Source organism: Phyllobates terribilis, unplaced genomic scaffold, assembly GCF_046119375.1.
Source record: "Phyllobates terribilis strain yellow unplaced genomic scaffold, ASM4611937v1 Scaffold_5__5_contigs__length_657084704, whole genome shotgun sequence".
NCBI lineage: Eukaryota > Metazoa > Chordata > Amphibia > Anura > Dendrobatidae > Phyllobates > Phyllobates terribilis.
In genome coordinates this window covers 59,920,668-59,937,550 of record NW_027362765.1, presented here as the reverse complement: position 1 = coordinate 59,937,550, position 16,883 = coordinate 59,920,668, and the positions used below count along the sequence as shown (strand labels likewise).

At 45.8% G+C, this 16,883-nt stretch overlaps 1 protein-coding gene across 1 annotated transcript in view; it reads left to right on the top strand.

Moving 5' to 3' along the window:
- Positions 1 to 16,883, top strand: part of LOC141271451 (uncharacterized) — a 108,300-nt gene that overhangs the window by 48,827 nt on the left and 42,590 nt on the right. The window contains exons 9-15 of the mRNA XM_073681522.1: positions 1,174 to 1,251; positions 1,345 to 1,488; positions 1,618 to 1,797; positions 1,881 to 2,004; positions 2,085 to 2,182; positions 5,471 to 5,573; positions 6,850 to 7,843. Of these exons, the coding sequence (XP_073537623.1) occupies positions 1,174 to 1,251; positions 1,345 to 1,488; positions 1,618 to 1,797; positions 1,881 to 2,004; positions 2,085 to 2,182; positions 5,471 to 5,573; positions 6,850 to 7,843 (1,721 nt within the window). The remainder of the gene's footprint in view (positions 1 to 1,173; positions 1,252 to 1,344; positions 1,489 to 1,617; positions 1,798 to 1,880; positions 2,005 to 2,084; positions 2,183 to 5,470; positions 5,574 to 6,849; positions 7,844 to 16,883) is intronic.

Genomic DNA, 16,883 nt, shown 5'->3' with positions numbered 1-16,883 from the left:
TAAAGTATTTATACATTTACTTTCTTGCCGCTAACCTTATTTTGAGAATGATATGTACAGTATATACAGTGGGGAAAATATATATTTGATACACTGCAGATTTTGCAAGGTTTCCCACCTACAAAGAATGGAGAGGTCTGTAATTTTTATCGTAGGTACACTTCACCTGTGAGAGAGAGAATCTAAAAAGAAAAAAACGAAAATCACATAGTATGATTTTTAAATAATTAAATTGAATTTTATTGCATGAAATAAGTATTGGATTTAATAGAAAAACAGAACTTAATATTTGGTACAGAAAGTTTTGTTTGCAATTACAGAAGTCAGATGTTTCCTGTAGTTTTTGACCAAGTTTGCACACACTGCAACAGGGATTTTTTTTACTGTATCTGTTTTGTTTTATGACATATGACTATGTACTCCCATTCCCCTTACCTTGGTGCCCTTTTTTAAATTTTTTTCATGTATTTAACCATGTTTGTGTGTTGTATACTGCTCTTATGTATGGGTTCCTGAAGAAGGAGTCGGTGTGACTCTGAAACGCGTTGACAATAAACCAGCACTCTATATCTGATTGTGGATTGTCCTATTTCCAGGAAGAGAAGGAATACTTCCATTGCCCTTACATATTTTTGAGGTACTGTGTAGATCACAGTGTCATTAATTGTAATAGATTTGGTAGGGGGTTTAGATGAGATGGGGGAAAGATTGAGCTCAGTTTTGTCTACATTGAGTTTTAAGGAGCGAAAGGAGGAGGATATGATTGATAGACACTCTGGGATTCTGGCCAGCAGAAAGGTGATGTCTTTGCCAGAGAGGTAGATCTGAGTGTCATCAGTCTGTAGGTGGTAATGGAAGCCATGGGACTTTGAGTTGTCCCAAAGGTATAGCTTGAGAAGAGTAGGGGTCTTGGGACAGAGCTTTAAGGGACACCAATAGAGAGAGGGCGGTTAATGAGGTAGTATGAGAGTGGGAGACGTTAAATGTGCGTTTATGAGAAGATCCAGGAGAGCGCACGGTCTTTGACGCCAAGGGAAAAGAGGATTTGTAGTAGGAGGGAGTGGTCGACTGTGTCAAAAGCAGAGGACAGATATAGAAGGAGGAGTATAGGGAATTGTCTGTTAGCTTTGGCGGTAAGTAAAATTAATAACAAAATATATTTGTTTTTAATAGATTTGCTCATCATTATTTGTAAGTGATGTTACACTGATTACAAGAAAAGAGAACAACATTTACACTTTATATCTCAACGTAGGTTTTCTGCTTATTATTTCCAGTAATTATATCATCTTACATGGGATCTTTATGATGTTACATCGTTATCTTCTTCCCATTCAGGTCCCTACAATATCGGATCCTCTCAGTGGAGATCTTCTATATAAGAGAATTTTCCTGAGTGACCCGTCAAGGATGGATAGGGACAGGGTCAAGATGGCGGAGAGGATATTCCACCTCACCCTAGAGATCCTCTTCCGGCTTACTGGAGAGGTGAGAGATTCTGATGACGTCACATTACGTCATTCTTATCTATGGGAATAACAGATGGACAAAACTGGAGAGGTGAGGATTCTGGAAATGTCTGTAGGGAGATTTATTAATGTGTCTCTCCATATCCAGGATTACACAGTAGTGAAGAAGACCTCTATTGAGCGCTGTCACGCCCCTGTGTTTGAGGGATGGGGAAGACCCCTGAGCCCAATCACCAGGCTTCCACCTCACCCCCTGATACATGAGGACATCAATGACCAGAAGATCCTGGAACTCACCTACAAGATGATTGAGCTGTTGACTGGAGAGGTGACACTGCTGGGAATGCTGGGACATGATATAGTAACAATTTGAAGGGATCGAGGGGATGACTGTATTATTGTATGTGTCAGGTCCCTATAAGGTGTCAGGATTTCACAATCTATTTCTCCATGGAGGAGTGGGAGTATTTAGAAGAACACAAAGATCTGTACAAGGACGTCATGGTAGAGGTTCCCCAGCCCCTCACATCACCAGGTAATAGACAAAAATAAAATTATCGACACTGCCTATAATTATCTGTTTGTGAATTCAGTCCCTGTATGTGTTTCCTCCAGTTTTATCCAGTGAGAGGACAACACCAGAGAGATGTCCCCGTCCTCTTCTTCCACAGGACTGTAAGCAAGAAAATCCAAATGTTCCTCAGGATCCTCAGGTAGATGGAGAGAAGGTGTAATGAGATCTCCCCTATGATGTGTAAAAAGCTGTGAAGATCTTGTGTTCAGTCTTGTTTTATCCACCACTGAATGGGCAATTTATTAGAGACACCGGCTCATTCAAGATTGAAGCTTTCTGGTAATGAAACTAAACGCACGACCCCAGATTGCAGCAGAAAATTATTAGTTTCAGTGTGAATTTGTTAGAATGGAAAAATTTAGTGATCTGAGCAACTTCAAATAAGGCGTGGCCATTGGTGCTAGATTGGCTGCGGGCAGTATTTTATATACCTCATGGATTTTTTAAATTAAATAGTGTCAAGATTATACTAGGAATGTTATTGAGAAAGAACCTCTAGTGCAACAAGATCTTGTAGATGTAAAATGTCAAGGATGATCTCAAAAATTGTTCCAATGAACAGGTGCTGCACAGTCCTAATATCTGAAGCAATTGTCCTAATAACATGTCTAAGTGCACTTGTTCTTCCCTAGCACAGATGGGCAGCAGCAGATGATGACAAAGTTCAGTGCCCTTCTTTCTAAGTAAAATAGCAAAACTGAGCAGTAGAAAGCATTGTCTGGTCAGATGAATCCAAATTTCTGTTGCACCATGCTTATGGCGGGATCAGAATTTGGCTCAAGCAAGCTGCCTGAATCCATTTACCCTTCTTGTCAGGTGTCAACATTTCAGGATGGTGGAGATGGAGTAATGTTACTGGGAATGTTTTCTGGGCTCATACTGGGACATCTGATACCTGTGGATGGATGTTTGGACACTAGGGCTTACCTAAGAATTGTGGTCAACTAAGTTTATCATTTCATGACCACTGATTACCGTATTGTAGAAGGAAACCAAGTCACAAGGGTCATATAGTCATGGATTGCTTCCAGGAACAGTTTTGCTAGCCTCCCTGACCTTCACAGTCCCCAGCTCTTAATCCTATAGAACAGAGGTCCCCAACCGCCGGTCCGCGGACCAGGACCGGGCCGTTGGGGTTTTTCAGCCGGTCCGCGGGGAGAGGGGGCCCCTCCAGCAGGGCCGCCATCAGGGCATGACTGCCCTGACTCCAGTATGGGGCCCGGCCGGTAGGAGCCCCCCTCTTGTGCGTCTCTCTCCTCATGGGGCCCCCGGCCGCATGCTAAGCGCCGGGTCCGGGACATCTTAGCGCTGCGCTGCTGCGGCAGCACCTTCATGATTCCCCTGACTTCCGGTCATGTGACGGCGCCGTCACATGGCCGGAAGTCAGGAGAACCTGGTGTCAGCGATTTGGACGAGCGCCAGGATTCTGCAGGGATCGCATGGGGGTAAGTATAACAAGTTTTATTTTTTTTTAAATACAATTAACTAGGAGTGGGGGGAATGGGAGATGCACATGGGGGGAGGGGAGAGATGAGAGATCCACATGGGGGGGAGGGGAGAGATGAGAGATGCACATGGGGGAGGGGAGAGATGAGAGATCCACATGGGGGGGAGGGGAGAGATGAGAGATCCACATGGGGGGGAGGGGAGAGATGAGAGATGCACATGGGAGGGAGGGGAGAGATGAGAGATGCACATGGGAGGGAGGGGAGAGATGAGAGATGCACGGGGGGGTGAGAGATGCACGGGGGGGTGAGAGATGCACGGGGGGATGAGAGATGCACGGGGGGATGAGAGATGCACGGGGGGATGAGAGATGCACGGGGGGTGGATGAGAGATGCACGGGGGGTGGATGAGAGATGCACGGGGGGGGTGAGAGATGCACGGGGGGGTGAGAGATGCACGGGGGGATGAGAGATGCACGGGGGGGTGAGAGATGCACGGGGGGGTGAGAGATGCACGGGGGGGTGAGAGATGCACGGGGGGGGTGAGAGATGCACGGGGGGATGAGAGATGCACGGGGGGATGAGAGATGCACGGGGGGATGAGAGATGCACGGGGGGGTGGATGAGAGATGCACGGGGGGGTGGATGAGAGATGCACGGGGGGGTGGATGAGAGATGCACGGGGGGGTGGATGAGAGATGCACGGGGGGGTGGATGAGAGATGCACGGGGGGTGGATGAGAGATGCACGGGGGGTGGATGAGAGATGCACGGGGGGGTGGATGAGAGATGCACGGGGGGGTGGATGAGAGATGCACGGGGGGGTGGATGAGAGATGCACGGGGGGGTGGATGAGAGATGCACGGGGGGGTGGATGAGAGATGCACGGGGGGATGAGAGATGCACGGGGGGGTGAGAGATGCACGGGGGGTGGATGAGAGATGCACGGGGGGTGGATGAGAGATGCACGGGGGGTGGATGAGAGATGCACGGGGGGTGGATGAGAGATGCACGGAGGGGGATGAGAGATGCACGGAGGGGGATGAGAGATGCACGGGGGTGAGCTGCACATGGGGGGGTGAGAGATGCACATGGGGGGGTGAGAGATGCACATGGGGGGGTTATGTTTACATAACTTTGTTGCCTTATGAAGGGCGGGGGGGGCCCCCAAAAATTTCTTGCACAGGGGCCCACTACAGTCTGTGTCCGCCCCTGGGATGAAGTAAATGCAGCTGAACAGCAGCTGTCAGGACAGCTGCCCTGTCCTGCTGCAGGGCGTGATGGGGCCTCAGTGATGCGGCTCCTGGCACAGCACATTATGTGGGGCTCCTGGCATAGCTCCTGGCGGGGACCTGGTCTACACTATATGATAAGTATGCACTAAACTCCAAATCCCTCCATTACCCCGCCCCCATATGACCAAAGCCCCGCCCACCCCACCCCCTCCTTGCTGGGCCATGGAAAAATGATCTTGCTTCAAGCCGGTCCCTGGTGCAAAAAAGGTTGGGGACCACTGCTATAGAACATCTCTACGACGAGGTAGAACAGGTTGTTCAGAGCATGTCAATGCCATCATCGAATGTGCAAAACTGCAAAAATCCATCCTGTCGGCGTGGGCCAATATTTCTACAGAACTATTTAATCACTTAGTGGGGTTTATAATGCAATGAATTTCTGAGGTTCTGAAAGCCAAATGAGATGCAGCATGCTACCAGATGAGTGTCTCTAATTAAGTGGCCATTCAGTATATGTTTTATACTTTGTGGAGATGACTGGATAAAGCTGATCATAGACATTAGATTTTGTCTGGATCTTCTCACAGTTTTTAGGTTATGGAGACTGCTGGTTAGAATGTGGAGGCGACGGGTTAAATTTATACCGGAAACTCAGAGCTATGTGATAACTACTGCTTTCATTTGTGACTTTATCTCTTCTTAGAAATAATTTTTTTCGACTTCTCCATCTGTCTGTGACTTTTACAGTATTTGTTTCAGCAGGAAGATTTGCCCCATATTCATACAATAGAGACATATGGGAGGGGTGATGAGCGGTGTAAAGAGGAGATTCCTACATATGACTACCCAGGTGAGTAGTGACCACTAAATACCGAGAAGTCACAGATTCTGCTCAGTCCCTGACTTTTAGAATTATGTTTAATTATTTAGGGTTTGTTTGTACACATTTATTTAAGATTTAGCCCTTAAAGGAAAAGTAGGCTATTCACACTTGTATAGACATCTATCCTTTGCAGTCATAGCACACTTCTAAGCTGCTGCAGAAGAGATACTTGGACAGTGTGCTCAGTTTATGTCCATTAACTGAACCAATATAGACTATGTGTTGCAAGTTTTTCCTTGTGGACCATCAGGTGCCATTTTTTTATGGCGCAGAACTCCACAGTGTGAATTTGTGAACAGCTGATCACAGGTGATGAGAGAAGGTTGAGGAAGAGGACAAATCATATACCAGTCTGGCAGTGTGTGGACAAGGTTGTATAACAATCTAAGAAAGTGGAGAAGGAGGGAGTGAAGCTTGTGCTTTGGTAGGTCATGAGAAATCAAAACCTACCATGTGAACAGCGGTGGAGAAATGCCTCCCAAGGAAAAAGTTTGAAAAATGAGAGGTGAAAAACAAGGTTTGTTATAAAAAGGAAAGCTCAATGCAACAAAATACAAACAAAAATAACAAATAGGTGGAACTATAATAACCACAGAAATTTAGTCACACATGTGGTTACTAATTTTTTTGTGCAAACATGTCCATAGACTTTAAGCTAGTTGATCTTCGGAAGAACCAGGGACTGGCAACCATGGCTTGTAGAGGACCCTTTTTCAATTATTTTTCAGATCTGTCAGTGCTTCCATATTTGTATATTTGTGATGGAAATCAATACTTCCATCACATATAAAAAATGTATAACAGACTTTTCCTACTTTCTTGGATGCTCTGCTTAGTTCTATAAAAATAACACAAAACCCTACACTTGCGTCAAAGCTATAGCTTACTTGTACTTGGCCATTCTACTTTTCCCACATGCCATCCTCTGTGCTAGACTGCATGCGGTTGTCAGGGAGGGTATGAGATGGACACCACTTAATAGCACTGACTTACTAACCTCGTAAATTATATAACGTTAAACAATTGGTGATAGGCACAGTGGAACACGAGCATATCAAGAAGATCGCTTCAATAGGGAAATGAAAAATTGAAAAAGCACCTGCTGGTGGGCTAACCTCTTAATCTAATAGTCCCTTTTTTTTGTCTACTGTCTTCTACGAGAATGTAGAATATAGAATAATGTAACTATTAATATAATTTTACATTTTTAAAAACATAATAAAATCTGTTTTATTCTTGGCAGATGACTGGACCAGGCGATCAGAGGAATATGTGATACTTTCAGATTTTGCTGCAAATGATTATGGCTTCACATCAAATACATTTGAAGAGCATGTCATTATCCCAGATACACCTCTAACCCTTCACAGTAAAGATCCATCATCTGATCATTTTCAACAGGTCCTTTCTTCAGTGGCCTCAAAGACCAATATGCAAAACAAAAGCCTTGTTACAAATCAGACAATTCAAACTGAGGAAAAGCCATATTCATGTTCAGAATGTGGGAAACGTTATAGCAAAAATTACCAACTTGTCACACATCGGAGAATTCACACAGGGGAGAAGCCATTTTCATGTACAGAATGTGGAAAATGTTTTACAGAGAAATCATATCTTGTTACGCATCAGAAAAGTCATACAGGGGAGAAGCCATTTTCATGCTCAGAATGTGGAAAATGTTTCAATAGGAAAACAATTCTTGTTACACATCAAAGAATTCACACTGGGGAGAAGCCATTTTCATGTACAGAATGTGGGAAATGTTTTACAGAGAAATCTTATCTTGTTACACATCAGAGAAGTCACACAGGGGAGAAGCCATTTTCATGTTTAGAATGTGGAAAATGTTTTTGTCAGAAATCAAACCTTGTTACACATCAGAGAATTCACACAGGGGAAAAGCCATTTTCATGTTTAGAATGTGGGATATTTTTTAATCAGAAAACAAATCTTGTTACACATCAGAGAATTCACAAAGGGGAGAAGCCATTTTCATGCTTAGAATGTGGAAAACGTTTTACAGAGAAAAAACATCTTGTTGCTCATCAGAACACCCACACAGGAGAGAAGCCGTATTCATGTTCAGAATGTGGGAAAAGTTTTAACGAGAAATCACATCTTCTTAAACATCAGAGAAATCACACTGGGGAGAAGCCATTTTCATGTTCAGAATGTGGGAAATGTTTTACAGAGAAATCATCTCTTGTTAGACATCAAAGATCTCACATAGGAACTTAGCCATTTTTTTATCTTTTGGACAACATGTACAAGAAAAAAATACAGGTTAGAATGAAAGAATGCACAATTTAGAGAACTAAACTACAGTATGATTAGAAAATGTATTTGATTACCAATCACCATATTATTGAAAAACAATTAGTATTTAAATATATATATATATGAACTAAGTATATAGAATAATTAACATTTATATGTACTGCATAGCTACAACTTAAAATGATTGTCCAGAGCTGCTCTCTTCTGTTCAGTTTGACATCTGCAATGGAGAAAAGCAGCTATACATGATTAAGACAGTTTCTGAAGCAACCATCTAATCCCAAACTAGTTTTGTCTATTTAAAGGCTGATCTATTAATTAGATGAGACAAGGAGCCTACCTAGAAATCTTGGGGTACCATAGTCAAAGTATTAATTGCCGGCCCTCACAAAACAAAAATACAAAATAAAACAATTATATGGCGGACAGGTGCAGTCACCAAAGAGAGCATGCCTCCTAACTTTTAAAGACAGGGAAGAGGTAAATGTATTGTAGCACAGACAAAAAAATAATGTCCTCATAGTCCCCACCTACTACAATTGTGCAGTATGATGCCCCCAATACAATATGATGTCAGAATCATGCCCCCCGATGATGCTTCAAGTATTCCCACCAATGCAGTATGACGCCCTCACAGTGCCCCTAATATAGTGTGACAAAGTGACTGGCAAAGTACTAGAGGGGAGATATGCAGCACTGAGGTTGTTAGCATCAGTAATATAAACCTAGGAAAATGCTCCAGCACACTAAGGCTGTGTGCCCACGATGCGTTTTCTAAGCGTTTCCGCAGCGGCAAAAACTTTGCAGAAACTCTTAAAAAACGCATGGTAGAAGGCCTGCCATGTTCTCCAATGATAATCTGCATGTGCTGTGCACATGCTGCGGAAATTTCCGCTGCAGGTTATCATTGCGGAAAAAAACGTAGCACTACCAATTATTTTGCAGAAGCGCTGCGTTTTCGCCGCCATTGACTTGCATTGGAACGCATGGATTCCACATCACTGCATCTGTAGATGCGCATTCCATGCATTTCAATGTGCGGATGGTACCGGGGTGTGGAGGAGTGGAGACTGTCCTCCGGACCCGGGTACCATAGTACCTGTAAAAAAAAAAAGAATAAAATAAAAAATAAATATTATATTTACCTTCTGATGGCCCCCGGTCTCCTTGTCTTCACTTGCCGGCAGCTCGCGGTGGACTGAAGGACCTGCGCTGACGTCATTTAGTCATGTGACGGCAGGTCCTTCAGTGTAGTGTACCGCAAGCTGCCAGCAAGCCAGGACGGAGTGAAGCAAGACTCCGGGGGCCATCGGAAGGTAACTATAGATTTATTTTTTTATTTTTTGACATTCTTTACGGTCACACTATATAAATCCACGCCGGTTGCATGGATTTATATAGTGTGACCAAGTTGTCAAGCACTTTCCAAGTGATTCTAAAATCGCTTGGAAAGCGCTTGTCAACCCGCATGCGGAAATACATGTGAAGAACGCTTCACATCCTCATGTCCCTGGCAGGAAAACGCATGTACAATCCACATGTACAATCTGCATGCGTTTTTTCTACCAGGGAGATGCAGAAATGCTCAGGAAAAAATCTGGAGCATTTCTGCATCGTGGGCACATAGCCTAAGTGCTGAGAGGGGTTAAACAGCCATGTTTAGTGCTAGGATGATTGAACAGATGTAGGGTCCAGAGGATAAATACCCAGCTTTCTAGAGCCCTGTGGGTGAGTGGAGGTACAAGTTCTGGAGCTGTGTTTTCGTGTTAAGGAAAGCTGAACCTTGTGTTGATTGTTCCTGAAGCGGGCAGATTCCCGTAGGAACAAGGATTGTGCCATACATTATTTTTGTTGTGTTTACCTGTTAGGCCTGGAAGGCCGTGTTTGTTTTGCTAACGTTGCACTGGTTTTATGCAGTACTTTTAATAAACCAGTGGAAGACTTAAAAAGACAGTGTTCCTGTGTGCTGCCGAATGAGCTGATCTACCACAGTTGTTACTAGAAGTGCAGGCAAGATCTCCAGAAAGCAAGTGTGACAGCTGTGGACAGACTGCATGTCCTGAGCGAAGGCAACTCTAAGAATGGAACAGCATTCAGACAAAATGGAGGAGTTGATCAAGCAGCTCCAGCAACAGCTAGCACAACAGAAGACAATTAAGCTGCTGATGCAACAGAACTGGCAGCAGCAGATTGAGTTACTCACAGAGGCGCCCCAAGCTTGTCTTGTAAAAGTGAATGGCCTGCAAATGACTGGACTACTACACTCAGGGAGTTTGGTGACCCTCATGAGGGCAAAACTCCCTCTCCAATTTATCCCTAGGAAGAAGGTTGGCGTCCGCTGCATTCACGGGGATCCTAAAGACTATTCGGTGGCCAGAGTTGTAATTGAGACGGCCCAAGGTAGTGAGTCCCATAAGGTCAGCGTGGTCCCGGATTTATTGCACCTAATTATCATAGGCCGGAACTTTGTGTTATTTGGGGGGAGGGGCGGAGACCTTGATTGTTCGGGTAAGAAATTCTCACCAACCCCAGAATCTGACAGGTTTTCCTTCTGTGTACTGGGAGAAGAGGAGAAAGTAGTATCCTATCCCATGAAGCAGACATTCCTGAGATAGGGGTGACCAGGGAAAATGTGGGGTTCACCCAACATGGGGACTTATCTCTAAATGAAGCATTCAATAAGGTAACCGTAATAAACTGCATAGCACAGGAGTCGAGGGCTGACACCAGGTTTCCCTATTTCATGTTGAGTGGGGACTCATTGTAGTTGATTACTAAGGTGAGGGAGGAGATAGTAGAGCAATTGTAGGTACCAGGACCCTATAGACAAAGGTTGGTGGACAGGGCCCATTCATATGTCTTAGGTGGCCATCTGGGAGTGGACAAAACTCAAGAACGGGTCATGCAGAGGTTCTATTGACCCAGATCTCACCGGGAAATCCCATGGTATCGCAAGTCCTGTCCCAACTGCCAGTTAAACGCTACCCCCTCTCACTTCCAAAATCTTCTTGTGCTGATACCTATCAAGGCAGGGCAACAGAGGGATCCCATTGAAACTCCGTGTGGGCTGGACAAGCCAGAAGGGGACACTGAGGATGTCACAGTGGCAGAGACACTGTCACCAGCCCAGAAATAACAGTTTCAAGAACTGCTTCAGCAGAACTGGGACCTGTTTGTTGGAGTTGCCAGGACGTACGCAGGTGGTTGAACATGAAATCCTGATGGAACCACATGTGTGGGTGAACCAACAGCTGTATAGAATCCCCAGAGCCTGCCACAAGGTGATTTTGAAGGAGGTGAGGAAAAAGTTGAACCTGGGCGTCATTGAGGAGTCAAAGAGCAGCGGGTCCAGACCCACTGTCCTTGTGTGGAAGCATGGGGGAGAGTCGCGTTTTTGTAACAACAGGAAACTAAATGTGTCAAAATGTGATGCGTATGCGATGGCCCGCGTCGATGGTCTCATAGAGAAACTAAGGTCAGCCAGATACATCACCACCCTGGACCTAACAAAAGGTTACTGGCAAATCCTCTCGAAAAAGTGCAAAGGAGAAGACTGACTTTGCTACCCCTGATGGTTACTTCCAGTATACCAGAATTTCGTTCGGGCTGCAAGGAGCCCTAAGCTACCTTCCAGAGGGCCATTGACTCGATCTTAGCCCCTCACAAAAAGTATGGCACAGCTTACCTCAACAATATTGTGATATTCAGCCTGAATTGGAGAAGTCATCTGCAGAAAGTCCAGGCTGTGCTGGATGCACTGAAGAAGGAGAGGGGGGGGGTTACCACAAACCCAAAGAAGTGTGCCATGGGGAAAAACACTTGGGCTACATTGTCAGAAGAGGCAAAGTAAAGTCACAAATGAATAATGTGATGGCAATCCAAAATTGGTTGAAACCGGTCTCCAAGAAACAGGTTCGAGCATTTCTAGGAATGGTGGGATTACGATCAGCGGTGTATCCCAAATTTCGCCATGATAGACACGCACCCCTGACTGACCTTCTTTAGGGCATGAAGACATTAATGCCCAAATGGTCTCTTGAAGTAGAGATGGCGTTCCAAGAGTTGAAACTCAGGGGTACAGGACTTCAACATTCATGTGGAACACAGGCCTGGGAAGCTGCACTGTAATGTAGATGCCCTGTCTACACTTCCCTGATTGGTAACTGAAGGTGCCAAAACACCCGGCTTTGGGCAGAGGGGGGGATATGTGACAAAGTCAATGGCAAAGTACTAGAGGATTGATGTGCTGCACTGAGGTTGTTAGCTTCAGTAATATAAACCTAGAAAAATGCTCCAACACACTAAGTGGTGAGAGGGGTTAATCAGCCATGTTTAGTGCTAGGATGATTGAAGAGCTGTAGAGTGGGAGGAGTCCAGGAGATAAATACTTTCTAGAGCATTCAGTGTGGGTGGGTCTGGAGGTGCAAGCTCTGGAGCTGTGTTTTCTTGTTGAGGAAAGCTGAACCTTGTGTTGATTGTTTCTGAAGTGGGCAATATGTTATGTTTTTGTTTTCCTGTTAGGCCAGGAAGGCTGTGTTTGTTTTCTAATGTTGCACTGGTTTTATGCAGTACTTTTAATAAACCAGTGAAAGATTTAAAGAAACAATGTTCTTGTGTCTACCTCTATGAGCAGCCGAGTGAGCCGATCTACCACAATAGCATCAGGCTGCCGGTATACCCACCAATACAGTATGATGGACCCACAGTACTCCAAATCCCCACAGTGCTCGCAATACAGAGTGAGCATTTCAGTGTGCTCCTCAATATAGTTTTGTGCTTCTCCTCGCCTCATATTAAAATGCACTGAAATAATAAAAAAATACTCACCTAACCCCATTCACATGATGCGCTGCTCTGGTCTTTGCTATGTGTGAATTGAGGCTGCACCCAGCCCTCATGATCTAGTGGCATGATCGCTCCAGTTGCACAGAATGAATGATGACTCTCTGCTCCTGAGGATGCAAATAATTTTGAAACTGGGAAACGAAGCAGGGTTGTTCGAAAACAGGTTTTCCTAGCTTACTGGCCCCATTTCAGCCACCTGGTCTGCTGCCGGGAACAGTATGCCACTTGATGAGATCAGTTAAGAATAGTGATGAGTGAGCACTAAAATGCTCGGGTACTTGTTGCTTGGGTCGAGCAGATTGGAATGCTCGAGTGCTCGGGCCTAGCAACGAGCCCAATGTAAGTCTATGGGAAACTCGAGTATTTTTCCGGCGCCTCCCCACCCACCCCCCGGACAGTCTGCAGAGTGCCTAAAAATTGCAGAAATCGATGGGAACAGTGCTCAGATGACATGGGAACAGCATGGGGAAGACCCCTGGAAGCATCTCTGACTCCTAGGTCACTGCTGTCAGCAATGTTGTCAGAGTTATTACGCCACTTTTACGGACCACAATAAAACATACAAAAACTAAACCAAAATGAATTTTCCTGGGAAAAATGTTAAGGATATCCTTTCCAGGGTAATGACTTTGTATATAAGGCAAAGTAAATATACAAAAACAAAAATGCTCCTCCACACCTTGGGCTATGTTCACACGTAGTGTTTTTGATGCTTTTTTGCATTGCTTTCAACGGAGTAAAATGCATTCACCTGGAAATGTCATTTTAACATTTTACTACCTTATCTGACCCTGTGGTGTGTGAGATATCATCAGACACATTCATACAGTGCTGAAAAGACATGGGAACAGCATGGGGAAGAACCCTGGAAGCATCTCTGACTCCCAGGTCACTGCCTAAAACTGTGGTCATCAGACGTGATCCTATATTACTGCAGTAATAATACAGACATTTTTGGCAACATGACAAATATTAAACTCCATTTAAAATGGGCAAGGAGTGTGTCAAGGGATGGGGAAGTGGACGTTATGGTGATGGCGATAGTGCACGCAGCGGCCGTGGGCAAGATGAAACTGTCCCTGCTGAGGGAGCGCAACAAACCCACTTCATTTCGAATTACCTTCCTGTCCCAATTTCTAGGGGGCCGCGGAACACCACTATTGAAGCCAGAGCAGTTTGAAAATGTTGTTGGTTGGATAGCAGATAAAGCTTCCAGTCAGTTTGCCACCACCACCACTCTGTATTCCACATGGTCCAGTCTCAGTAGCTGTGAGTCTGGACCACATTATTATTATTACTTTATCGCCATTTATACCATGGCGCTTTAGATGTGAAAAAGGGGTATAAATCGCAAAAACAATTACAATAATCTTGATCAAAAATGTGACAGCGACTTGTACAGGAGAGGAGAGGACCCTGCCAATGAAGGCTCAATAGGGTGAGGATACAATAGGTGAGGATAGAGCTGGTCATGAAGAGGTATGGTGGAGCCAGTGTTACTACAGGTTGTACGCATGTCGGAAGAGGTGGGTCTTCAGGTGCTTTTTGAAGGTTTCAGCAGTATGCGAGAGTCAGAAATGGTGGGGTAGAGAGTTCCAGAGAAGGGAGGATGCATGGGAGAAATCTTGTATGCGATTGTGGGAAGAGGAGATAAGAGGGGAGTAGAGAAAGAGATCTTGTGAGGATCGGAGGTTGCGTGCAGGTAAGTACCGGGAGATTAGGTCACAGATGTATGGAGGAGACAGGATGTGGATGGCTTTGAAGGTTTTGAACTGGAGTCTCTGGGCAATGGGGAGCCAGTGAAGGGATTGACAGACAGGAGAGGCCATGGAATAGTGAGGGGACAGGTGGATTAGTTGGGCAACAGAGTTTAGGATAGATTGGAGGAATGCGAGAGTGTTAGAAGGGAGGCCACAGAGCAGGAGGTTGCAGTCGTCGAGAAGGGAGATGATGAGGGCGTGCACTAGTGTTTTTGTAGATTCGTGGTTGAAGAGTGTGCGGATCCAGGAGATTTTTTTTACTTGGAGTCTGCATCTTCCTTACCCTGATCCTCCTTCCTCCCTCCATTCTGAGTGCCCTGAGACAACTGATCCCACACTTGGACACTCGGAATAGCTGTTTTGTTCATCTTTCCATTTATAGATCCTGGCCTCTCGCTTGGTCTGCTCGGAAGTGGAAAGAGCTTGGATATGTGGTTTGAAGGAGAGATTAGAGTCCAAGATTGCCCCAAGAGCTGTTTAATTTTCCATCAATTGATTCGGGCCTCTCGACAGCCAGCTTTGAGCAGGGCAACAGAAGGTCGCATGTAGTGATTTGAGCAGCCATGATCACCCAAAGGTGACGGTGAGAAAGTGCAATTACTGTCACAAGAGGTGGATAATGATGAGACACAATGGACAGAAAGTCAGGAGGAGGACCAGGGTGCGGAAATGCAAGACGAAGCAATGGACGATGAAGTCGCTGACCCAACCTGGCAAGGGGACATGCAGAGCAAGGACAGCAGCACACAAGGGGAGGGAGGCATAGCACCACAACAGGCAGGAACAAGCAGTGTGGTGGCCACAAACACAAGGTGGGCAACTGCACCCCGGAACACCAACAAGATGGAAGTTGCCAGTACAACTGTTAGGTCTTCTCGAGTCTGATTCTTTTTTAAACACTGTTCAGGTAACCCCAAAAAGGCCATTTGCAACATCTGCCAGGCCAGCATCAGCAAGAGCACCAAAACTACCAGCCTGACAACCAGCAGCATGCTCAGGCACATGACAGCAAAGCATCCGACTAGCTGGGCCGAACACCAAGGTCCAGAAACAGTGTCTGCGGGTGAAACCACTGCCTCTTCCGCTGTTATGCATGCTCGCCAATCGCCTGTCCATGGTGCATGCAAAGATGCCTCCCGCCTTGCACCTGTCGTTGCAGACTTGCAACCATTACCGTCCACGTCCTTGTCCCTTCGCAGTGTTCAGTTGTCCCTACCACAGTCCTTGGAATGCAAGCGCAAGTATGCAGCCACCCACCCACACGCCGCAATACTAAACTGCCTCATTTCTGGACTGCTTGCTTTCACTTGAAATGTTGCCTTTTAGATTCTTGGAGGCGGAAGCTTTCCACAACCTCATGGCAGCGGCCGGGTGTCCATACTTGGTCCCCAGCCGCCACTATTTCTGCCGGTATCGTCTCCTCCTTCCACAAGCGCAGGTCCCAGAACATTACCCGTGCCCTCCCCAGTGCACTTAAGTGGGAAGGACCGCCTAGCCACAAACACATGAACAAATGAATGTGGCCAAGGATGGTACAGCTCACTGATGCATCACTGGGTTAATATTGTGCTCGGTCTCCTAGACAACAACCAAATTATTCTTGATGGTCGGATCTGCCATCTCCTTAGCTTTGTGTTACTTGGAATGCAAGCGCAAGTATGCAGCCAACCACCCACCCACAAGATGCAATACTAAACTGCCACATTTCTGGACTGTTTGCTTGTACTTGAAATGTTGCCTTTTAGGCTCGTGAAGGCGGAAGCTTTCTACAACCTCATGGTGGCGGCGGCCGTGTGTTCATACTCGGTCCCCAGCTGCCACTATTGCTCCTGGTATCATCTCCGCCTTCCAGAAGCGCGGGTCCCAGAACATTACCCGTGCCTTCCCCAGCGCACTTAAGTGGGAAGAACCACCTAACCACAAGCACGTGGATAAGTGAATGTGGCCAGGGACGATTCATCTCACTGACGCATTCCACCGGGTTAATATTGTGGAAGCTGGGACCCTGAGACGGAGCACTTCCTCCCAACGCAGAGGATTGCGGGCCCCGGGTCAATCAGGGTTGCCCCCACATTCTACAGCTCCTGCACCTCCTCCTCCTCTTCAGCCTCCATCTCCATCACTTGATTCATTTTTTCAGGACATATTCCAGATTATTTACTTAAACTTCGTGTGTGCCAATAGCAATAAACAGGACTGTATGCTTAGGCGACAAACCGCACACCGTTGCAGAGTTGTTGAAAGCTGTAGCAGAGAGCCTGGTGGCGGCTCCGAAGCTAGGCAAGCTCGCACACGTACCATGACTGGCCCATGTGCTCAACTTAGTGGTTCTGCGGCTTCTCAAAATCAACCCGGATCTGCCAGAGCGGCTTGTGAAAGTACACCGTGTGTGTGC